The sequence below is a fragment of the Vulpes vulpes genome, chromosome 13 (genome assembly GCF_048418805.1).
Source record: "Vulpes vulpes isolate BD-2025 chromosome 13, VulVul3, whole genome shotgun sequence".
Classification (NCBI taxonomy): domain Eukaryota; kingdom Metazoa; phylum Chordata; class Mammalia; order Carnivora; family Canidae; genus Vulpes; species Vulpes vulpes.
This window is the reverse complement of record NC_132792.1, coordinates 86,146,171-86,172,058: the sequence shown is the minus strand read 5'-3', so window position 1 is coordinate 86,172,058 and position 25,888 is coordinate 86,146,171. Positions and strand designations below refer to the sequence as shown.

The window sequence follows — 25,888 nt, the reverse complement described above, 5'->3', positions numbered from 1 at the left end:
CAATGGGTTTACTACAAAAGTATATTCTTAACAGGACTCGTGCTGCAAGGGAGCAAATAAATAAGATAGCCTGTTTTTGGTTGCTGTTATTAATAAAACAAATACAGATATGAAATCTGCCTTTCTTTAGGACTCCAGTTTTTTCTCAAAACTGGAGATTTGTTTTGTTTTGTTTTTAGTTTGGAAAAAGACAAACAACTATAGAGGATTGGTAGACCTGAGGTTACTCCTTGTGGTAGAATTTGATTGTTTATTTGCAAGAGAGGATGGGAGCCTGAATGTAAGGAATACAGAGAAGAATGCCTTCCCCCATTGTATTAATTAATCATGCCAGATTGATTTTATTTTGTTCTGCTCTCCTGACTGCTTGGCGCAGACCAAATGTAGAGGCTTCAGTAAAAACCAGGACAGACCTAAGACGCATAAGGTGTATGTGGAATGTCATGTTTTGAAGCTATTCCCAAAGCTGTTGTGGCAGGTAGCAGAGAAGGTGATGCTGGGGGAACTCTTCTTTCCTGCCCCTGATGTTTCCTTCCCTGTGGCAGGAACTGTACCAGCGCAGCACTCTGCTGCCTTTTCTCTGCCCAAGCAGAAGCTGCCTGGGAAGGAAGCTGTGAGCATGCACAGCCCAGCCCCTTCTTCGGGAGCTGACCCCCAGTAGGAGCCCTGTTCTTCCATCCTGTGAGTTGGACAGCAGCAGCCAACATGTGGGAGGCCTTTGTGGTTTCTAAGGTGGCCTGTGCCTGGAGGGGCGGGGGGAGTCTTTAATTCTTGCTAAGTATTAGCAAGCCCATTGTTACTGCACATCAGCAGTATTCTGTGAAACCAGCTTCCCAGGCAGTAAAAGTGGTACAGTGACAGTCTGTCCGCCTCTCTCCTTGACCTTGTCATGCAGTTGGTCCAGAGTTTGGGTGGGGAGACGTGGTGCTGGCCATTAAGCCAGTGTGCTTGCATACATCTTTACATTTTTGCAACTGCCCCGCAAGTGAGTTGTGTCATCTCCTTGTTGCAGATGAGGGAAAGGAGGCGCTAGGAAGGTAAATCACTTTGCAGTAAGCTTTGGCACCCTGGTCAGTCTGGCTCCAAATCCATGTCCATTAGGGCATAGTGCCAAAGAAAAAAAAATCACAGAGAAAAGCTTTTAAAAGACTTTGCATAGTATAAATCACTAAGGGATATAGATGAGTTTCATTATGTGTATTCAGCCTAGCATTTTCATACTCTTGTATAAAAACACTTCAATAGAGCCTGCAAGTCCCTGAATGCACAGGTGTTTCCTTACTTCCCTGGTTCCACCGGCTGCCTTAAATTCACCCAGAGCATTCAGTTCTCTCTAACCATCCCAGGCTTCCTTCCAGTTTCTTCTGGCTAAATAGAATCCTCCTTCTCTCCCACCGCTCTCTCCTTACCCTTCACATCTCAGCTCATGTCCTCAAACTGGCCTCCCACAGCCACCATAGCTGAAGATGGTGGTTTCTGCTAGTCATCTGATCTGTCCCTTCACCACACTGGCCGCCACTTGTGATTCTGTATTCATTTCCAGCCTATTCGTCCCACTAACTAGAGTGCCAGGGGCACCACAACCACGCTTCTGTCATTCACCACCGAGCCTGGTGTCTTAACACAGTTGATAGCACCTGGTTGGCCCCTAAAATGGATTCAGAGTGAACAAATGGACAGAGTGCCTGGCATCATGCATTAACCACAAGATCTGTGCCCATTGTTTTTTACTCCATGCTTGCAAATACCCTATTAAAGATAGCCTCTTTCCTGGTGATTGTTTTTTGTTTTTTGTTTCTTTCCTGGTGATTGTGAACAACTATTAAGAACTAAAATTTCTAGCCTTTTTGTGATACTCTAAGCTATAGGAAACATAGAATAGATTTATAAGGCTACATAAAAAGACATACTCAAAGTGTTGGCAATGTTGTAAGACAAAGCTGCCACACGGAGGGAATCTGCTCTATGTGGGTTTTGAAACTCTGGGATAGGGGAGAAATGTTTCTTGTAGCATTTCAGCGTCAGGTAACATTAAGCATCTACTTGGTGTTTTTATTCTGGAAGAGCATCATAAAGCTTAGAATAGCCTGTCAGACCTGTTCGGTAAGGAATATGCTAATACCTACTTATGTTTTTAATGTAATTCTTAATAAATTGTCTCCTTGTTCATAAATAAAATGAGGTCAGCAATATGGTAGCAAGTGAATTAATTCTGTTTCCTAGCCAGGCATAACAACTTCAAATAAAGTGGTATGAAAATACCAAATGATGATCGTTTGGGAGTAAAATGTTTTTCCATATGCATTTTTCTACTCCTGGTGAGCTCATTTAACATAATTAATATCTTGAAGGCCAAAAAAAAACAGAGCAAGACATTTTCTGCACACTTAATTTTGCATCCCTCAATCGTGAAAGTGTTGATCATGGCAGGATTTTAGTTTCCTGGCCAGCTGTTCTCTTGGAACCAGTGCCCATGGGTAATCAACAACAGAACCAAGACCCACATGGAGAGAACAGGGATAATATGCCATCAGGTGTCTTACTGGTTCGACTTGACAGCTGATATTGTTTCTTTTTGTACCCCCCCACCCCTCCATTTATACAGGGCATTGATGTGCGGGATGCTCCACTCAAGGAAATAAAGGTGACTAGTTCCCGGCGATTCATAGCTTCATTTAATGTCGTAAATACAACAAAACGAGACGCTGGAAAGTACCGCTGCATGATTCGCACTGAAGGAGGTGTTGGAATATCAAACTATGCAGAATTGGTAGTTAAAGGTATTTAATGTATTTTATACCCCTAAATAGTCATTATGTCCGATGGTTGTCAGTTCATTATTTGTGTGAAGCTCAAACTTACCCTTGTCTGTTTCAGAACAGTGGCTTGGTAACAGAGTAGTTCAGTGGATTGCATTTTAAGTACAAATTTTGTACGTGAGCAATATTTTTGAAAAATGTATTTTATTTACATCGGTTTAGTTGCATACAAAGCACTGAATGTGCTCTTGGCAAGTTCTTCTGCCAACTGTGTATACAGAGATCGCAACCTATAAATTTTTTTAAGGAATGAATTTTTTTTTACTGATAGAAAATCACTTAAAATGCAAATATTCACCAGCCAGGGTGTTTATGATAGCAGGGTGGTTAATAAAATGAAGCAATGCCAGTATAAAAATGCTCACTCATATCACACAAGCCATATTGATAATACTGAGTTAACATTCATAATGTCGCAGTTAGGTTCCATTAGTATATTTTGCATGACTGAAAAATTGAGTCATTATATTCAGGAAGGTGGGGTTTGAAGGGAAAAAAAGAAGGGAAATAAGTTTCCTTTGCTGGTCTAATGCTTTTTTTGTGGACTGAGGAGTTTATGGTATTAAACTGCCAAGGCAATTCTTGATCCCAGACAGAATAATTTGGACTTGTGGATGTACTATGAGGCGTTTTTAGATCATTTGTGTCAGGCCATTGCTGTTTTATCCTAGGAGAACAGAATGATGCCTGTTTTTGAAATTTTTCCCCCTGCATTGTTTAAATATGAAACATAAAACTGATCTCTTTTGGATGGGTTCTTCCTTTTATCAGCAAATTTCTCTGTGCAAGCAGTTTTAAAGACCCAGAACTCGCTATGTGGGCATGGGCCAGTGGCTTACCAGCTCTGTGCTTCTGTCTGTAAAATAGACATGAACAATGTCACCTACACTGTAGGGTGATCAGGAAAGTCAAGCAAAACATATATGAATGGCACTTAGAATAGTATACATAGTAAGCAGCCAGCACCTGTTAGGGCCAAGATGAGGACGACGAGGAGGGCAAGGTGATTCTTACCCTCTGCTCCTGTACATCAGTTTGCCTCATTTGTCATTGCTCTCCTTCTGAATTTTATTTATTTAATTTAAAGATTTTATTTACTTATTTGACAAAGAGTGAGAGAGAGAGAGAGCCCAAGCAAGAGGAGCAGCAGGCAGAGGGAAAGGGAGAAGCAGGCTCCCTGCTGAGCAGAGAGCCCAATGCAGGGCTGGATCCCAGGACCTCAGGATCATGACCTGAGCTAAAGGCAGACACTTAATCAACTGAGTCACCCAGGCACCCCCCCTCTTTCCAAATTTTAAGACATAAATGACTGCCCAGATATTACCACCCATTGAATGAAAATCTCTGGGGACACACTCTCTGTTACAGAATCTATAGGTGGTTTGGGCATATGCTTCTGTTGTGAAATCACTCCTGCCAATATTATTCACTCCTGGCTCCTGAGAGAATTGTGTTGGTGTGAGCCTGCCCCCGAGCAGCAGCAGTGATTGACGTTGCACATGTTGAAATACCTGCTCCATGAATATATTTTGCCACAGCAGATTCATAGGAATTTTGGTTTGTATTGAAACTTCTGCTGGTCTGGCTGGTCCTTGAGTTTAGACTTAATAGCTATAAGAAAACTAACACTTGGGCAGCCCGGTGGCTCAGCAGTTTATGCCACCTTCGGCCCAGGGCCTGATCCTGGAGACCTGGGTTCGAGTCCCATGTCGGGCTCCCTGTATGGAGCCTGCTTCTCTCTCTGTCTCTCTGTCTGTTGGTCTCTCTCTCTCTGTTTCTCATGAATAAATAAATAAAATCTTTAAGAAAAAAAAAAAAGAAAACTAACACTTCACAGTAATGCACACCCTACTTTGTAGAGAAGCAAGGACTCACCGTGTAGAAAATGGACACCGTTTACCAACAAATCCAGTAAAGCAGCAGCCTCGGTGTTCCATAGCTGAGTTCTTTATGATCATTATTATTATTGAATGTTCATCATGGCTCAGTTCTTCGTGACTGTGTCCCATTGTCTGATTGATAGTTGCCAGGGCATCTCACTGTGACCAGCCATGTTCTTGAGGCATCATGCTTCATTATCAGTATAATGTAAATCTAGTAACCTTGCTAAAAACTGCCTCATTTGTTGAGTGGCCTAAGTAAATCATAAATGTCTAGTCTTCCAGAACAAATGTGAACACAAAGAATGAACGAGTTGTTATTCACATTTATGCAGCACATTTTCCTGCCTTAGGACAGCATGATGGCAGCTTGGCTTATTGTGATTGTGTTAAATGTCCAGGCACCTCTTTTCATTCCTGTGCATGACCAAAGCCAGGGACGGCTGGCTTGCTGTTGTGGCTCAAATCTGAAATTTGACTTTTCCTCCATTTTATAATTTTATAGCCAAATTTCATATATTTTATATGTTTTTATTTTTAATATATTTTATATATATTATATTTTAAGATGAGATATATTTTATATTTTAAAATTAGATAACATGCTGAATTGTACTAGCATGTTATACTTAACTGAAATATTATTACCTCGAGATGATTACTTTAAAATATACAGTGACACTTTGTTGGCCACTTGTATATAAATTAACTCTTTTTTTATATACATTACTTTGGGGTGTTAATCTTCTAAAAATTGGACAAACTAAAATCCATGGAGTTTGTAACTTTCTAAAGGTCATACACTGATTTGGCACCAGCCCCCAAATCCTGCCTTTTCTTCCTTCACTTCGGGGAAAATTATCCGAAATGTTAATATAAACTTATTCTTGTACCGACTCTTTAAGCAACCTGAAAGTCACTTAGAATAGAACATCTATCATAATTGTTCCAGGTTCCAGTTGAATCTTTCATTTGATTTCCCATATCTGATACTTTTCTTCATGGGGAATTAATAGAGAAAATATACTCAGGTCAAACAAGCATTAAAGTCATGTCTATTTTAGGATATAGTAACAATATCCTAAATGAATTGGTGCGCACTCACTAACCTTCGTGGCCTTGCCCCTGAGTTATATTTTGAATGGCAGTTCAGCAACCCTTGCTAGCATTTGCAACTTCAAAGTAATTAACTGCTCTTTCAGCCTGGCTACATAACTGCCTTAGGATATACTATAAAAGGCCCATTTCCTGTCTCGGTTCAAGGAATCGCGTAATGATATAAAGTGATGTTAAATCATTATGAGTTGAGTAAGAACTGTTTAAAGAAATGAAGAGCTAGCACAAAGTTGTAGTATATAAACAATAGGAATAATATTTTAGTACATTTACATGAATTCTGTAGTCTTCCAAATACAAGTCATCCTTTAGTGCCTATTTTGACTTAGTCTAATGAGATTTCCCAGCTATTTTTGAAAGTCAGTAAGGTTCATTGCACCTTGACTACAGAAAAAGGACAAAGACACCCCCACGCACCAAAGAGAACTGTTGTTACTGGTAGCTTATTCTAGGGATCAACCAGGTATGGTCTCAATGACCAATGTCAGATGGTCCTAGCTGCCGTGAGATTCATTTCAGCAGGAAACAGAACAGTCATCAGTTGGCTGTGTCTTCTGTGGTGACAAAATTTGCAGCATGCAGGCTAGTGTATGCCAGTACTGGAACATAGCAGGCTTTATTTTTTGTGCATTCATATGCCCTACCTGAGGAGTTGAAACACACACACGCGCACACACACTCACACACTCCCCAAAAAGACATAAACCACCTGCGGAAACATGCTTAAAAAATCAGAGAGACAGTCAAACTATAAGAGGCTCTTAACTCTAGGAAACAAATTGAGGTTGCTGGAGGGGAGGTGGCTGGGGATGGGGTAACTGGAGGATGGACATTAAGGAGGGCATGTGATAGAATGAGCACTGGGTGTTATATGCAACTGATGAATCACTAAACTCTAATTCTGAAACTAAAAAAAAAATCACTAGATCTTAGGGGGGGTTTTTCCTCAGGTGGAGGTTCATTAAGATAGAAATATGTTATTTTATATAATTATCTCCTTTCCCGGTATCATGTGTGGTGCCACTTACAGTGACAGTGGGCATATAGAATGCCTTCATTGGGTGTCTGGCAAGCCGTTCAACGGACACCTCACTCACATACTGGGAATACTATTTAAAATGACATTGTCTATTTCTCCCTTCTCAGACAACGGTGTAGAAAAAAAGTCCATCTCAAGTTTTAAACAATGAAAGAGACCCTCTTGGGTTTAAGGAGTATTTGCCTTGATCGCTTAGAATTTTATCAAGCTGGGCATGGCTTGCACTTTGCTTTAGAGCTTTTCTTTCTACTCACTGCTTTCATATGACTCATTACTGGTGGCTCCTTGAACAGCAGTGGTGGGCTTTGTTATACAGAGGTCTTCCTTCTTCTGTGGCTGAATGAGTCCACTAGGATGGCTTTTGGAGCAACAAGTCATCCTGGAAATGCATTTATGAAGAGGTAAACTATAATTTCCACCATGTTTTAAAATTGATGATATCTGTTGAGTAATAAGGTTGAGGAAACTGGACTTAATGAGCTAGATAACTAGCACCTTTGATGATTTTGAAGACATTCTCAATAAGGAATTTGGCCATAGAAAGCCTCCTGGAGTTTAAGGGCTATCATGGAGAGAGCTTTTAGCAACTTACTTTTAGTAGGGAAAAAAAATCCTTGGATACCTGTGTAGATGTCTGAGAAAAATTAGTTATGTCCTGTAACAAACTGTGGGGTATGCCTACTTAAGAAAGCTTAGATATTAAGACAGTTTATTTCGCAAATTTCAGTACTGTGAAAAACTTCACCAGTATGCCTTTCCTTAATAACCTAAACAAACCCATCCTTACCAATTCATTCCTGACGCATTCATGGCTTATATACTGTAATAATTGATGTACATTTAGCTGGTTTAAAACTGAAGCACAAAGTTTCTGAAAGATGACTCTCTGATTTGCCTTCCAGAGCCCCCTGTTCCCATAGCTCCACCTCAGCTCGCCTCTGTAGGGGCCACCTACCTATGGATTCAACTAAATGCCAACTCCATCAACGGGGATGGGCCCATTGTCGCCCGAGAGGTGGAATACTGCACAGCTAGCGGAAGCTGGAATGACCGACAGCCAGTGGATTCCACGAGTTACAAGATTGGGCACCTCGACCCGGATACAGAGTATGAGATCAGCGTGCTGCTCACCAGGCCGGGGGAGGGTGGCACTGGGTCTCCTGGGCCGGCTCTCAGAACAAGAACAAAATGTGCTGGTGAGTAAGGGATGCCTGGGACTGGTCACCACTGTCTTTCTGGGCGTTGTGTTTGTTGGGTGCTTAATATGCTTCCCCAGCTCGGTCAGTGTCCTCTGTGGAAAGGAATAATTCCCTTTACCTGTGAATAGTAGCCCACCTGCCTGTGGAATTTAGAACCTCAAGGCTTGGTATCTTTGGGCAACCTCCACCTCCTTTTTTCCCAAATTTTTCTTTATACTTGCCTGGGAGTATTTAGTTCATATAGGAGATCTCCCTACAGTTGACAGAAACTGACTACTTTAATGACATTTGCTCCTAGGTCAGATCCTCCCACTCTGGTCCCCTTGTTTTATGGTCATGGTTGATGTGCTTTGAGCCTGGAGGGGCACTGGAATAATAGAGTCCATCTTAGAGATGGCCTTAAAGCTGTGTTTTTATTGATGGATATTTAATGGAGGGGCTGCTTGCCAGTGACACAGGGCCCATTTGTAAAATAAGCAAGGGTGATTTGTGGGCTGCGTGCAGTCTTCAGGTTGAGATTATAAAGCTCTAATTGACTGTGCTGAACCCGTTTTGCAGCTTAAATAAAGTAGGGTTGATGGAGGGAGAAATGTAGTGTCTTCTAAAGATCAAAACCTGAAGCAAGCTCCCATGAGAGGTGATAGTGCTGTTTCTGTATGGCTCCTTTCTGCTAGGGAAGTAGAGAGAAATAATATTGCAGGATACCCAAGTGTTCTTTCCTCATTTAAGTGAAGAATCTCTGTATTGAATGGTGAGCCGAGGGGTGGCAATTCAGTAAATTTTTATGGAATTAGTTGATTCTTCAGATAGCAGTATTTATTAATAGGCACAGAAATATGTTTCATGTCTTTTTTAAGTTTTCAAAATCCTCAAAGCACAGTCTGCCCCTGGCTGGTAGGAGAAACTATTAAGCCTGAACGGTTATAGATGTTCCTTTTTTCCCCCCCTCTGTAATATGGAGTACATTGCTCCCACAAGTTCAAAACTCATGGGCAAATTCTGTTCTCATGTTGTTGGTGTTGGTATTTAATTTCATTAGAAAAGAGAACAGCTACCTTCTTCCGGGGATGTGTCATGGGCCTGTTCTAGCCAACCCTGCCTCTGTTTCCCAGATCCACTGCTGCTGGGGACTCATGTCACTCACCGTGCTGGATCTCTAGAACGAACTGCTATTCTGGACTGGCCGTTCTTGCAGCCCTGGCTGCTGGGTCCACGGAGAAAGAAGTTTGAAAATTCTTTCTCTCCCTCACTTTGCCAGATGATGGCATCTCCTCTTTCTCTTTCATTGAATAAAACTGCCCTCCTTTTTTGTAAGATAATTTCTTATATTATCCTATTGTCTGTTGCTGGGCAAACAGTAGCGAGGTAGAATGCCAGATCTATCATTTCACGGTAGAGGCATTGCTTTCAAACCTGTTATTGATTTGATAACTGCCTTGTGAAGGCTCCAGGGCAGATTCTGTCACCCCCTTATTACCAGTGGGGAGACGGGAGCCCACAGGACCTTCTGTATTCCAGGCATGATCCCTGAGCAATGCGTTCAGTGTTATTTCACTTTGGTGTGATTTTAAGGACTTCTATTTTGGGCATGGCAATATATAGTCTCCCTCTCTGTCCAAAAAAAGGGTTAGAATTCCATTGTCTAGACTGGAGAGAGGAGACCATCTGTTTCATTCTCCTCACGAACTACCCCGCCTACTTAATGTTTCCAGTCCTGTCCTCCCCTACAGATTTTTGTCTTGTCTCTTGCCTGTACATTTCAGCTCCTGACACAATTGTTAAATACATTTCCGTGAATATAATGCTTGTTTTTTTTATTGCTGCTGAATATGTACATAAGTAACTCTCAAAGAGACCGCATACCTTTTATAAGAGATTATCAGTCTTTTAAAGAAATTAAAAGTGATTTTGAATTGACATTTGCATGCCAACGCTAGGCCTGAAAAAGTATTATGCCTCAGGTAAGCAAGGAAGCCTAACGACAAAGGAGGCTGTTAAGCTGTTTGCACCCTGAGGTGAGCACTGCTTCTGGAGTGTCATGCGTGGACATTGAACATGGCCGAGAGAGTTGTTGTTGGACAAGTCAGTCTTAGGAAACAAGCCTATGTGAGGTCAGAGAGTCAAAGCTGAAAGAAGGGGAGGAATGTGAAGACAAATTTCTCTTTACTGTATGAAAAAATATATAGTTTCACTCTTTCTTGACCTGACGCTTTTGAGAAAATGTGAAGATAAGCCTGGTGGTCATGGCCGATGAGCAGTGGGACACTGTGGAGGGCAGGCCTGAGGTACAAGGAAGGACACAGGTACTGCAGACTATAGACTAGAAGGTGTGGGATGGTCCCAGACTGTCACTCGGATGGTTGGTGAGCATTTGGGGCTCACAGAGAGTAGGTCATGGAGCTCAAAAGCTGGGAGGGCCTCTAAGTATTCTGCAGAGTAGAAGGAAATTGTCCTTGGTCAGGCTTGAACAGTGGGTGAATCTAATAGGGTGATAGGCAGGAGGAATAATTGCACATTCATCCTGTGCGGTTTAAAACCCAACAGTACTACTGTGGAATTAGAGTAATAAAATTTAGCAGCAGCATATACAAAAGAGATTGAGGATGTGGCTTCAATGCATGTGAATCTACAGTATGATCTGTATCACTCTGTACTGTTATTTCCTTACCACCATCCCCCCCTCCACTGCACACATACACACACAAAACCTACTATAATCTTAGGTTGCATTAAGAAAGCCAAACGCCCATGTTGAAGGAGGTGATAGTCTTATTGCTACAGTGCTAGTTAGCCTCCCTCTGAGAGGGAGGGAGATCTTCTAAATAAATGTTCTAAATAAATTATCACACTTATTTCTGCTCCCTGCATTTTAAGAAAGAGAGTACAGAATGGACTATGCTCTAGGGATAGCACCAGGTTAGGAAAGGTTCTGGAACCTTGGTCCACCAATGAGGAATGATGGAAAGAATTTAGAAAGGTGATGGAGAAGAACAGAGGATCTGTACAAATCTGACAAGAACCGAATCATGAATAGTGAGTTTCCAATGGCTGATCCATTGACATTGCAGAAGATGATTTCTATATTCAGAAAAGGATTGAACTGGTTGACCCTGCAGGTGTCTTCGACATGAAGATTCTGTGATTCATGTGTTGTTCTCTTTCTTTTGTTTTTTTTTTTTTTTAAGATTTTCTTTATTTGTTCATGAGAGACACAGGGAGAGAGAGGCAGAGACACAGGCAGAGGAAGAAGCAGACTCCATGCAGGGAGCCTGATGTGGGACTCGATCCTGGATCTCCAGGATCATCACGCTCTGGTCTGAAGGTGGTACTAAACCGCTGAGCCACCCAGGCTGCCCTGTTGTTCTCTTTCTAAAGAGATGATCCATCATATGTTTCTACCCTGAAAGTCTTTGACTTTCACTTTTATTTGATCCTTGTCCGGAAACTCCATTCTTGTGCATGTCAAGTCCTGCTCCACAAACCAGTGGAAGGAGGTCAGTGATGGCATTTACAAAAGGCTGAGCAAAAGGGCAGGGCGGGGGGAGGTAGTGAGTTTTTAATACTGCTAAATAGATAACATTTGAAGAAGTGACTCTTAGTTTGAGATATGCTGTACGCTGCCTGATTTTTGTGTGAAAGTATCCCTTTTATGAAATGATAATGCTGGAGGTTACTAGAGCCAAGAGTCAGCAGCGGAGGATACAGGCTCTGGGATCATGCTGCCAGGGATTGAGTTCTGGCTCTGCTGGGAGCTATACACGTGACCATGGGAAAAGTGCTTACCTTCTCTTGACTTCTGTTGCCTTATCTATAAAACAGGGCTGATGATACAAATATATATCTCATAGTGTGGCCATGAAGCTTTAATGAGCCAATGTGTATAAGGTGCCTAGAACAGAACCTTGCATATAGCAAATGGCCAATAAACGTTAACCACCATTAAAAAAAAAAATCTTCTAACAGTTTCAATCAAAATAATCAGATGTTAGCAACACGATTTCATTGCCCTAAATGTGTTACAAATATTACATACCTGGCAAATTGAAAATCTGAGGACCAGTTTTATATTAAGGGCTCTTGGAGTTCTCGGCAGTGGAGCACTGCATTCATGACACACGTCATTCTCTCATTTCTTCTATTAAATCGGTTTCTTTTGGACAAGCTCTCTGTTTTCATTTCTGTGCTATACCAGAGAGACCTGGCCTATCATGTTTTGGTGACACCCATGAAAATGTATTTTGCTTCTTGCATTAAAATGGCAAGATCAGTATTTATTGTCCTTCTCTGAGCAATGGAATTGATTTTCGTGTGTGGCTGGTAGACACAATCTCATTACCTGGTCAGATTTCTTTCAAGAATTGTATGGTAGCACACTTCCAGAGTTCCTGCTTCTTGTGTTTCTGAAAATTATTTTCAAATGTATGCATAGGCTCTTTGCATGTGACCTTGATCAAATCACTTAGCTTCCCTGGTTCTATCTCCTTATCTTTAAATAAGGGCAGTGACACCTGCCCTGACTGTATCAGAGGTGTTTTTGAAGATCCGGTTAGATATTATCTGTAAAGGTATTTTTGCAGGTGATAAAATGTTCTGCCTATACACAGTATTTTTTTGAAAAATGATTATAGTAAAGAGCTAGTTTTAAGATTTATCTGCATATCCAGGTATTTTTCCAATTTTGCAGTTCAGCTATAGTTGAGTAACCTCGGAGAGTTGAAATTACTTCAGTAGCCACTTAAGCAAAATATAATTTAGTTTGTGTTTTCTATTATATCTTATATTCTTATAATTATGTGCAGCTATGGTATCACAAGCCATTAAGTGGTAGCTACTTGAAAAAGAGAAATGGGGAAATGTTGTTAGATTAATTTTCACAGTAGACTTTTTTTTTAAGATTTTTATTTATTTATTCATGAGAGACACACAGAGAGAGAGAGAGAATGAGAGAGAGAGAGAGGCAGAGACACAGGCAGAGGGAGAAGCAGGCTCCATGCACAGAGGGAGAAGCAGGCTCCATGCAGGGAGCCTGATGAGGGACTCGATCCCAGATCCTAGGATCACTCCCTGGGCCGAAGGCAGATGCTTAACTGCTGAGCCACCTAGGCGGCCCCACAGTAGACCTTTTATGTGTTTTATTTTGGGATGTTGCTTTTTATGTATCCTGGTTATTGTTTTACTGTGCCTAAGTGATTTGCTAATAAGTTCAGGAGTTAAAGAAGGATGGTGATAAACTAATAACCTAACAATTAAGATTAGTGAGAATGAAAAAAAAAAAAAGCCAAACTGAAATGTGTTCTATAGAATTAATATAACTAAAAATCCAGAAAAAAAGAATGATTGCACCTTTAAAAAATTTACTCATGAAATAATTATTGACCACCCATCTTTAGACATTGTTCCTGCCTCTGAGGGTAGAGCAAAGGACAAGATCCACCATTAAAGTTGATTCACTTGGGGGTATTTGAGGGATGAAATGTGCGGTCGATAAACAAATATATATACATATATATATGCTATGATAAATGCTATACAGAAAGAGAGAATGGAGAGAAGCAGGAGAGTTTTTATTAGATTACCTTTTATTGTTAATTGTGGTAAAATCATATAACATAAAATTTACCATCATAGTCATTTCTAAGTGTACAGTTCAATAATGTTGAGTACATTCAATCTCTGGAACTAATTTATTTTCCAAAACTGAAACTCTGTAGCCACACAAATTCCCCATCCCCCCACCTTTTGCAGGCCCATTCTACTTCCTATCTCTATGAATTTAACTACTCTAGGTCCCTCCTATAAATGGCATCATGTAAAATTTGTCCTTTTGTTACTGGCTTACTCCATTAGTATTATGTCCTTAAGATTCATTCATATTATAGCATGTGTGATTGTACCTTTTTAATTACTCTGATAATTGTACTGTGTATATGTAGTTTATGTGATTCTTTGTAAACTATTTTGAAACTTTAAGTAGCAACTTGGGCTTTCAATGAAATTAATAATACTCAAGGTATAAAAAAAATGTTCCATCTTTATGACTTGTGGAAATCTTGCCTACTAAAGTGAGTAGTGTGCTTTCAGAGAGTCAAAGGATAAATAAATACCCTAGAAGTACTGTGTCAGAATGGTACAGCCATCCTGTCAACTATTGGCCTTGTTTGTCAAGAATAAAGAGTGATACAAGAAATTAGAGTGCTTTTTATAATGTACCATTCTTTGAAACTAACAGTGGGTATACTTTTATTCCTATTTGCATATATATATATACATATATATTTGTCTATATATACCTTGTTAGAACCTTTTATGTAATTGTAGTAGAAACTTCGAATTTATGTTACATTAAATTTATTTTTGTTCTACTCAGTTGCTTTGATACCATGCAATTAGAGCTATCTTATCTGTAGCACCTTCAGTGACATGAAATGTGGGACATATTTCTCATCTGCTCAGAGTCTCTTGTATCTTCTGAAGTTCTTTGGTCTGGAAGAGGTTGAGTTTGTGTCCAATCCAGTATGGAATGTTTTCATGTATCTCCTCTCCTTTGTGGCAGGAGTCATGTGGTTGCATAAGAACAAATATATTCATATCCATTTGCTCTCTTGTGTCCTTGCCTTGGGCTTTGATGAACATGTGCATACATGAGTAAGGGATCAGCAGCCCTGATCTTGGGAATGCTCTGCTGACTATAGGGCTAGAGCATCATTTTGTGTTTCATCACACACCCTAAGGACATCTTTAGTTTGCTTTATATGGTAGCACCCTCTGTCCTACTTGTTCTACTCTAAGTCTAATATCGGTTTGAAAATGTTGATTCTCATGTTTGCTGAACATGACCCTGGAGAGACTCATTTAAAATACACATGAACAATATTCACATATGGGCAAAGAGAAATGATATCTTCTCAGCCAAGGGGCCTTACATGAAGGCCAGCCACCCTGTGTGATACCTGCATTCCACTGAAGGCCAGCCTCCCCGTGTCTATTAATTTATTAGTCTTGGTTCTTCTTGTGGGAGAAAAAAGAAGCATTCTGGTTTGAATGAGGTTGATCTGAAATTCAACCCTTCCCAAACCTGATTTATTTTCTTTCTAAATCAAGGATAGCCTGATTTGTCTTTTCCGTACCAAACTGCCACTGGTGTTAGAATATCTGTTTGGACTAACACGGTTGGCTCATGGGCATTTGGGGGCAGGGGGGGAGCCTTTCTAAGATCTAACAATGGCTGTTATTCACAGGGAAGACAGGCCAGAGACCTCACTGAATGGAACAGAATTTATTTTTAATTTAAGTTTATTTACCAGGAAAAAAATTAAAGTGTTCTAATTCTACTTCTAAAACAGCTCTGCCAAAGGGCATTATGTTTTTAATGCATTTCCAACACATTAAACCATTAAGAACCTTTTTTAATTATAGACATTAAAAGGTCATAAAAAGTATCTTTCCTATTAGACTCCAGATGTAAATACATTGCATTGAATAGCATCCTTGCATTTGGGTGGAGGACAGGAACACTGTAGCAATGCAGCACCTTTTTTATTATAATATACTCAGCACCTTCCTTGTGAGTCTTTCTGCCCAGAGGCTTTGTGATACCTAAGCCTCAAATCCTGCTTGCCTTTAGACATCGGGTCAGCACACTCCCTGTGTGTGAACCTAAGTGCATGGCATCTGAGGGGGCAGTGTAAGGTAAAACTACTCAAGTGGTTTTGTAGCAGAGGTTTGGAAGGGGCTCCAGAAAGACCAGATGGAAGTGTTTGCTTTTAGAGTTATCCAGTGACTCTTAAAGTCCCCTGGTAGTTCTCTGGAAGGTGTTAAGCAGGTCTCTGGGCTGTGAAGAATGAATATGGTAACAATACATCCAGGCATGATTTGGCATGATTTGGAAACCTTTGTAGGCAGCTTCCTGTGTAGCTTCGAATAAACCAAGGAGGTTGAGAAATTAAGAGAAGACTCTGGAGGTTATCTGGCAATGGCCTTTGGCCTCTCCCAGCTGTGTCTAGTGGGCCATTTAACACTGAAAAAGGAAATCACAAAACCTTTCAGGTGTATTTTGTACATCTGTCAGTTAGGGGCTTGACCAGGTTCCTTGTTCCAGTGTTCTGATCTATCAGTCTCTATCAGAGGGGTTTGCTATCATAGAGAAACATCAGTGTTAGCCCCTAATTGAGCACCAAATACAGTATGTTGAGTGACGTCCTAAAGCCGCCAGAATGCTTGAGAGTGCCGCTGCTTCCCACACCAGTATCTTCTAGAAAAGGAAGACAACCACTAAAAATCTTCTTTGGACAATTTTTAAAGAGTTCCTGGGGTCATCCAAGTCTTTCTCCAAGTTTCATATATTTGGCAAAAAAAAAAAAGGAGTACTGATAATGAAATTATAATTTTTATTAGAGCAAATGCCTTAGTTCTTTATCAAATTATGATGCAATCAAATTGTTTCTTATGGTCTCTGTGTAAGGATTTATAATCTACCAGAGTCCCCATGCGTGTTCAGTATGTACTGTATGCTTAAGTTTTTTTGACAGGACTCAGAGCATGATTGATCATTCTAAATTATGAACGTCTGTAATTTTGTTACTGCCTTTGCAAATATTTTGGGTAAATTCAGAGAAGAGAACGCGTATTGGTGAACTTCTTTCACTTTAAAGTCTGACTGACTTGAGGTGAGTGCTGGTTCTGATACTAATAGCTAAAAGTAGCTCAACAAATACCCATTCTGGACCTAAGCTTACAGATAATTCTGGTCAGTTTTCCACTGATACTAGCACCTTCCTCTTCGTAGCAGCACCAGGAGAATTAAATATGCTAATGCACGAAAAATGGCTAGTGGAGTACTTTGGTCACCGGATACACCGTGAATTCAAAGTAGGCTTGCTAGCAAATTCTGATCTATTTATAAAATGAATAAACTCATCACAACTGAAGATATGTACTACTATGGCAAAACCTTGCAGTAGAATTGTTAAGCTGAGTAAGTTGGGTTTTGTTTGACACACAAAGATCAAGTTGCAGTTTGCTTTAGGTAAAACAAAAAATGGATGTATATCCTCAAGCTAATGTCAAAAACTGATTGGATGTCCACTGGAACCTGGGAGAACATTGCATTTTTGACTCTTTCATGTGTCAAGATAGAAAAGCATATATGACCCAGAGTCACTGAAGGGTGGCAAAGAAGAGAGGGTAACTATGAAGGCTTTATCACATGTGAGACATTGTTATTCCGTGATAGGGTTGCAATTATTGTTGACTTGAGGAACGCTTTTGACACTTTAATTGTTTGAAGAGTACTGCTGCAGACCCTGACACCTCTAAGTTTGCCCAGAACACACAATACTTGACAACCACAGTTTGATTAGCACAGCAAGGCAGCCAAGACTGGGTGTTTTGCGGGGGATGTCTTTCCTTTTGCTTATTTACCCATGGACCTCAGGAAAGTTGAGGATCCTTATTAAATGAGATTGGAGATGAGGATTCTGATGCTCTGGATCTAAGGAACGCAAGTACACAGATCGAATCTTCCACTGTGAAGACTGCTTCAAGACACACTTACCTGTATCCTCTGCCCTGGACTCAGGAACAGAAGGACCTAGCCTCAGGAGGGCCTTTGTCTCCAAAACATACTAGGAAAAGTTCACTTCCTTTTAACTTAAAGGATATACCACATGTTTGTGCCTGGACCCTCTGATGCAGCAATGTCATGAGACGGTAAATAGATGAATTTTAGTCTTTTACCTCATGCTCCTGTGTGCTTCTAGCCATTCTTCCCTAAGCATGCCCAGATTCCTCCTCTTCTTATCAAACCAGCTCTTGCCATACCTGTCCCCGTTCATGTGGACAGATAACTCATCAGAGCACATTCTATGGCATTTGGCCTCTACTTAGAATTTGCCTACTCCATTCTGTAAGGATAAAGCTGCTTGCTAAAAACTAAGTTAATGGAAGTAAAATAAATGAGAACTAAGACCTGTACAGTAATGACAAGAGATCATGAAACCTTGATGATATGTCAAGATTTTAGTTTATGACGGTTAACCATGCTCCTTTGTTTGGGTAATATTTTTTATAAATTAATTTTAAGAATATTAAGAACTGGTAATTACATTACCTATTAGAATAAATTGCAAGTGAATAGAAAGCTTTAAAAATGAATAATGCATATAAATGAAATTAAAACTACAAATACAAGAAATCTTATTAGGAAGTATGGTTACACCTATTATTAAAATAAGAATGATAATAGAACTGTTTGATATCAAAATTGCTGATCTTCCAACCATGTTATTACACATGTGGAATGAGTAATAAAAAGAAATATAACTATTCAGGTAAAATATTTCTGTTGACCAAATTGTAGCACTTCTTCCATGTAGATCTAGAGAAGTGACAGTAGACACAGATTTATAGTTGGCATTGAAAACCCTTTGTAGCTTAAATTACCAGTAGAAAAGATACAGATATTAATATATATTTCTTTTAAGTACTATATGTTGCTATTTCACGATTCTTGAGATAGACTATATCGCTTTTAAGTTGGATTACGAATTCATCAGAAATAACATTTTATTCATTAATGCTTATATCTTGTTACTTATCTGTTTTAATTACTGAAATAATAGGTTCCATACAAGAGGTTCAACAATACAGAAGTTAACAGGCTCCTCCATCTTTTTTTCAGTTTTTCTCCTGAGAATAATACTTAAGTATTTTCCTTGCACATCTCTCTCTATGCCCACTTAGATATATAAGTAAATATCCATATATGTCCCAGGTCTGTTCCTTACTGCTAATTCTAATAGAATTATATATTCTGCAACTTTATTTAACATCTGTCAGTATTCAGTGATCATCTCTAGTTGCTAGAGTGTAGTGCAATATATAGAGATTTAACTCATTCTGAATAATAGCTACTTATTGTTCTGAAATATGGATACCCTAATCACTCACCTCTCCTCATTTTGATGGGTGGGGTTGTTGTTTCATGTTAAAATGAATATTTCAATAAATATCTATATCTCCTTATATTAAAATAGTTTTAACTTCTAAGGTAGAATTGGTAGGCAAAAGATAAATTCATTTAAGGTTTTAGTTGATCTTGTCAGATTACACTTCAGAAGATTAGCATTAGCAAGGTGTGACAGTGTTGGTTTCTGAATGTGCCTTTGAGCATTCAATATTAATGATCTATTAAATTTTGTTACCAGTTCATCAGCTTAGAAATGGTATGTCACTATTTTAATTTGTATTTCACTTTTTCTCATGTTTTCATTGACTTTTTAATATTTTTTTCATCATCAAATTATCTATGTCTATCCTTAGGGTGCTATTCCACTCTTCCCCTTTTCATTTTGTAGGAGTGTTTTAGTTGTAGTAGGGTTGTTAACCATTTACCTATCATATGTTTTCTAAATATTTTCCCTCATTCTACTATCTGCCTTTTGACTTTATTCATGGTGTATTTTGTTAAAGAAAAATGTTTAAATTTATATAGTTAAATGTATCAGTCATATCATTTAGGGATATACCATTTTATCTATTAATATATGATAAAAGTGTCATTAGAATTAGAATTTAAATCAGGCCAAATACAAATAAATTTATTATCAGTAGATGGCCAGATATGATGTAACATTTGCTTCTTAAACTCTTATTTTTCTTTGTGGCTTCTCACTGTCCAGTCTTACTTTAGAAGGTTTTTTCCACATTGTCTTTGAACAATATTTTAAAGAGTTTATTTTTACACTTAGATCTTCAGTCTGTGAAGTGTTTGAAAAGCCTTGCAGGGAAGGGGGCACCTGGCTGGCTCACTTAGTAGAGCATGCAACTCTCAGGGTTGTAGGTTTGAGCCCCACATTGGGTGTAGAGATTACTTAAAAAACATCTTTAAAAAAAAGTAAAAGTTTTGTCAGGGAAGATCACAGGGCTGGGGAGCCTTCTAGGAAGGATTCCTTTGCTCTTTAATGATGTACAAGGAAAAATTATCTTTTTTTCACTTTTGCTATGGGATGCTATGTATATGTTATGTATGTATAGCTCCAACCACATGACATTCTGGAAAAGGTAAAACTATGGAGTCAGTGAAAAGAACAGTGGTTGCTGAGGGTTAGAGGGGAGGGAGGGATGAATAGGTGGAATGCAGAGGATTTTTAGAGCAGTGAAAATCCTCTGTGTGATATTGTAATTGTGGATACATGTCATTACATATTTTTCCAGACCCATCGAATGTACCAGAGAGTGAACCCTAATGTATACTATGGACTCTGGCTGAGAATGATGTGTCATTGTAGGTTCATCCATTATAACAAGTGTACCACTGTGGTAGGAGGAGGTAATGGAGGAAACTGCATGTGTGGAGGCAGGCCTATATGGGAAATCTATACTCTCTGCTCAGTTTTGTTGTGAACCTAAAACTAGTTTTTTTTTAAAAAGGACAAAAGTATATCCTTGGGTCTAGAGGTAGGATGAGCTGTCCCTGAGCCACAAAGCATAGAGAACAAAAGCTGAATCAAATTAGAGATTTGGGGGATCCCTGGGTGGCGCAGCAGTTTGGCACCTGCCTTTGGCCCAGGGTGCGATCCTGTAGACCTGGGATCGAATCCCACATTGGGCTCCTGGTGCATGGAGCCTGCTTCTCCTTCTGCCTATGTCTCTGCCTCTCTCTCTCTCTCTCTCTCTCTCTAATAAATAAATAAATAAATAAATAAATAAATAATTTAAGAAAAAAAATTTTTAAAAAATAGAGATTTGGGGAGCTACTGGAAAGGACCAAGGAGAATGAATGCTCTTTAAGAACCCACAGGATGCGTAATGCAAGTTGATGAATGAAGTATTTGTAGACAGATTACTAGTGAGAAATTAGGCAAGGTTTGTTTCTGATCTTGCCCCAATGTTAAGTACTATCGATCAACCAGAATTATCTGGTAGATATTATCTGATCAGAAATATATGTATGGAGAATGTTGCGTTTAATAAAAAAAAAAAAAACAACCTTGAGTTTAGTAGAGATATTGGAAAAATTTACTATAGGGATTAACATAGGAAATTATTCTTTATACTCAGTTTTGATCTAACCTTCAGTTCAGTTTTAATGAGAGAAATTTATATTACCTGAACTGTTTAGAGGATGTTGGGATGCAGTTTTCTTAGGGCCTCTCCTGTTTCTGCATGTCTTGCCAGCAGAGTCACCAGTGGCATTTGTTCTGGGCTATCTTTTCAAGGATGTTTGGAAAGTGAACAGCCTTGGAAGATACAGTTAGTGCCTCTTTCTGGAGCAGAGGATAAGCTGTCTTACTGTTCAGTACAGTAAAAATAATATTTATGGAGCAAAAAGCAGACAGGTTTCCTTATATACATAAGAAAAGATTTGGATTCCCTACACCCACAGTTTCTCAGATGTAACACAGACCTACTGCATGTGTAGCATGATGTGGACCATGGGACTCTGGGGGCAAGGGGAGCCCTGGGTAGCTGGAAGTTCATGCTACTTGCCGTATCATTCGTAATGAAGTCCTTTGTTTCTGACAGGAGTCTTCTTCTGCCGACAGCTATGAAACTGGGGCAGATAACTTGTTAATTTAAAAGGAGGGTAAAATCTCAGATCCTTCATAGTTCCTGACAGAATGTACTTAGAAGAAAAAGGTTGAGTTCTTACATTTTGTTGACAGGGAAGTTGAGATGTGAAAAGCTGAAGCAACTTGCACACATGCACAGAGTCCGTTTACACAAGCGTACCACCAGTCTGTTTGCACATGTGCACAGCATGTCTGTTTGCACGAGTGCACAGTGAGCTTATTTACACAAGTGTATACTTAGTCTGTTCACAAAAGTGCACAGTGAGCCCTTTTGCACAAGTCACGTGTGTCTCTGGACAAGTGCATAGCAGTCTTCACAAGTGCACAGTGTTTGCATAAGTGCAGTGAGTCGATTTATATAAGTACACAGTGAGTCTATTTACAAAAGTGCACAGGAAGCCTGTGTGCACAGGTACAGTGAGTCTGCTTGCATGTGTGCACAGCAAATCTCTTTGCACATGTGCACAGTGAGGCTGTTTGCACAGTGCAGTGAGTCTGTCAGCAAAAGTGCTCAGTGAGTCTTTTTGCACAAGTGCAAGTGTACAGCGAATCTATTTTCACAAGTGCAGAGTGAGTCTATCTGTACAAGTACACTGGGTCTATTTACACAAATGCATAGTAAATCTATTTATAAGAGTGCACAATGAGTCTGCACAAGTGCACAGTGAGTATATTTGTATAAGTACAGTGGGTTTATTGACACAAATGCATAGTGAGTCTATAAAAATGTTTGTACAAGTGAGATGAGTCTATTTGCACCAGTGCACAACCAGTCTGTTGGCACAAGTGCATAGCAAGTCTGTTGCTGCAGAAGCAGCTCTCTGAGCCAGTGCTTGCAGCTCGAGGTGCACTTTGCTTTTGCTTCAGTACAAAACCTGGCTCTGTGAGTCAGCCTACAGCCCTGGTTCAGAGTTGATTTAAGGATGTGATGGGACAATAAACATCTCTCATTTCAAGATAGAATCAGATAAAATTGACATAAACTGCATGGGGTGGTTAGTTGTATATAGCATATAGATATAAACTGACAGTTATTCAGCATTAAGAGATAACTTGAAGGAATAAAAGATAATTATTGGTCAGGGTCATTTAAGCTGTAACTCTGCTAACAACTACAATGTAAGATTAGGTGACCTTCTCTATTACTCCTCAATTTGTGTGTTTGCTTGTTGCTGTAGTTTTGAGGCCAGGTGTCAATTTATTGTAATTTATAAAGTGGAACTCTGACCATCAGGTATTAAACATGATTTCTAGCCTTAAGGATATATAGACATAGTAAAATGATCACATTAAATATTTCATCCTCAGTTAAACTCTCAGATTAGCAAACTTGTTCTGCTCATTTATGAAGTGGACATTGGTAATACTTCTCTTTTTGTTTTGAAATATCAGCATGTATCTTTTTTTTTGCTTTAAAAAGAATTTCTTTATAGCACCATGAAATCTTAACTCTTGTTCTATATTTCATCAATATCATGCCTGACCCTTAGAGCAGACTGATCAAATCTCAGCTTTAACTATTTAAAAGGTTTATATCATAATAGTAAGGTTAAGATATTAACTATCATGAAAGGCCTATAAGCAGGGGACAGAGTAATCTTTCATACAAATTCCAGTACTGTTTCATAATTTTTTTAAAAACAAAGACACATCTTTCTGCTTTCAGAATTGGCTTTAGTACCTTTTAAAAAGCAATGCTTCACCATGGAAGCTGACAGAACATGGCTCTAGGCTCTACACCTGTGTTTTCACTGAGCCGTAGGCCCATGGCAAAGAAAATTGAATGTTACCTGGGTGACCTATCTGTAAGCTGGGTCTTTAATTTCATTGTGACTATTGAGGCTCTCACCGTAGCCTAAGTGAAAACAGCAGTGAGGGCAGAGTGATGATTTCTGCAGATGATCTGGGCCCAGCCATCAGAGGAAATCGGCCCTCTGTTGTGTTGGCTTTCCTGTCCTGCCGCCTCTGTCTATCCTGCTCAGGTGTATATGACATACAAACATTCTATTCTAGGAGAGAATCCCGTGGTTTCTGAGGACTTTAAAAGAAATCAACAATATAGATGACTCTGTATATAAAATAATTGCAGATTCAGAAGCAGAGATACCGGCAATTAGCAGTTTATAATTCTTTCTGATAAGGTCATCAGTTGGGTACTTTGGAAGCATTTTCGTAATTGATTTGAAAGAGTATACCTAAATCATTCTTTGTGAAAGATTATGAATCTTGGTGTTTCATCTGAGACAGATAGTTAACATGCTACATAATGTATTTATTAGTCCAAATGAGCAACATTTAAATTAAACCTTCTTCTCCCAAAGAGGGCATAGAACCCTTAATACATTTGCATTATTTATCTTTTTCCAGCACTTTATGCTCAGAAAGTGATTTCGTTTTGAATAATTAATAGCAGAAATAAAATAGAAAGTAAAAAATGAGGTTGGGGAAGCATAGGCTTCGGCATCTTGCTGTTGTGGTTCATGTCCTCTTGTCACTGTGAAGTCTGCTGGCAGAGCACAGAGGCTACCCAGGACAGGCCAGGCTGGGGCCTTGGTGGCCGGGGTGGGATGGGCCGCGCTGGCATTTCAGTTGGAGCCTCTCTGGACCCGCTTCCTCTTCCCAGCTGAGAATGACCGCAGGGCAGGGGACCAGCCCGTCCATGGGGCATGTGTGCACGTCTCCTGGGCCCTGCCCTCATCCCAGCCCCGAGGGGCTCCGTGCCCACTGGGTGTGCTACGGCGGCCAGGTGCTGGACACCCCACTCGCATTACCGGAGTGTCTCCAGCTCCTCATCCCTAAAATGCAACCGGGCATCCCCCTCTTGTCTGACAGCCTCCCTCCACCCCGGCCCCAGATAAATATCTTACTTCCAGGGTCTCTCAGCTCAATAAATAATTCCACAAACTGTCCGCTCACTCTGGCCAGAAAAATAGGACTCACCCCTTGACTCTTTCCACTATTCTATCTCGTACATGGAACCAATCTCCAAACCCCACCCCTTCTTCTTTCTCAAACCTGTGGCCGTTTTGGAAGTTTATCTGCAATGCCAAGGCGCTGGTATCAGCCACCCATCCCAGCTCTCTATGCGCCCTTCAATTCATCATCCCAAGTTCCTTTGGTCCCCTGCAGAGTTTCACAGGGGAAACTTTGCTGTCTCAGCTTCAGATGTCATGTACCTGCTTCACCTGCCTGCGTTTGAGCTGCATCTCCCTGCCTGAGAAGGCCCATGAAGCACCGCGCCAGTGCTTTCCCCCTGTGGCCCCAGGTGCTTGCCCTTCCATCTCTGCTTCTCATCCCTTCCTCAGGGGGCTCTCCCTAAGCTCTCCCTGGGCCAGGGAACCCTGCGTTCCCCTGCACTCTTTTAAACATCTGATCTCTCTGCTACCCTGGAAGCCTCCAGATTTCCAGAGTAGTATCTTTCTTACTCACTGATACACATGCAGCACCTGCCCAGGCTGGGCTCTCAACATTCAGTGAATAAATCCATGTCATTTAGAGTCTGGATTAGCATCTAATGAGCGGTGAATGAAGAGGTTGTTTGTTCGTTTGTTTTCTCAAGGAAACCACTTACATCAGTGAAAGTGCAGGGCAGTGAGTCCCATCCCCACATCTCTCCATCCTTAATTCACAGACTGAATATCCCAGTTGAAGGCCCCTGACCCCAGCCTGCCTCCTGAGGAGTGGCTGTCATGTTACAACCCCTACACCTAAATGAGTATTAAGTATATGGAAAGTTCTCTGGAGCTTGTAGGAACCAGGGAATGTTTAGCAAGGCCTGAGAGGATCTTCATATTCAGGACTCTATGCACCTGACCAGACCCTGCCCAGCAGCTTTTATTTTGGTCATTCTTTGTCATCTCTCTACACTTTATCACATGCTGTTCCCTTTCTCAGAAATTGCTTTCTTCTTCTCTACTTGTCAAACACTTAGCACATCCTTTGTATAAACTATGAGTCCTTATCACATCCACCACATAGACTAATGCCCTGCTCCTGTCCTGCATAAGACTCTGAATGTATCTTTGTTCACTTGAGTCTCCTGGACTTCAGAATGTTTCCTGTCCCTGGCTCCATCCTTAGTGTATAGGAAGAAGACAAAAACGTAGGCTTGTATCTCTCCATGTCATGTGTGTCAGTGCCTGGCACATATGACACTCTCAGCTCTTAGTTCTGTCTAGGTCAGGCTCCTTTCTCCTTTTAATGCATTTTTCTGTCTTCTTTGCCACCAGCCTTTTTGGAGAAAATAATCTGTGGAATGTCATTA

At 40.2% G+C, this 25,888-nt stretch overlaps 1 protein-coding gene across 16 annotated transcripts in view; it reads left to right on the top strand.

Annotated features, from left to right (window-relative positions):
- Nucleotides 1–25,888, top strand: part of PTPRM (protein tyrosine phosphatase receptor type M) — a 777,617-nt gene that overhangs the window by 368,261 nt on the left and 383,468 nt on the right. For 11 of the 16 annotated variants that reach the window (XM_072734918.1, XM_072734917.1, XM_072734916.1 and 8 more), the window contains exons 6-7: nucleotides 2,606–2,780; nucleotides 7,757–8,050. In XM_072734918.1, coding sequence (XP_072591019.1) covers nucleotides 2,606–2,780; nucleotides 7,757–8,050 — 469 coding nt within the window. Of the gene's footprint in view, nucleotides 1–563; nucleotides 682–2,605; nucleotides 2,781–7,756; nucleotides 8,051–25,888 lie in introns of those variants that run through there. The other 5 variants (XM_072734924.1, XM_072734922.1, XM_072734923.1 and 2 more) reach the window with 1 other exon arrangement.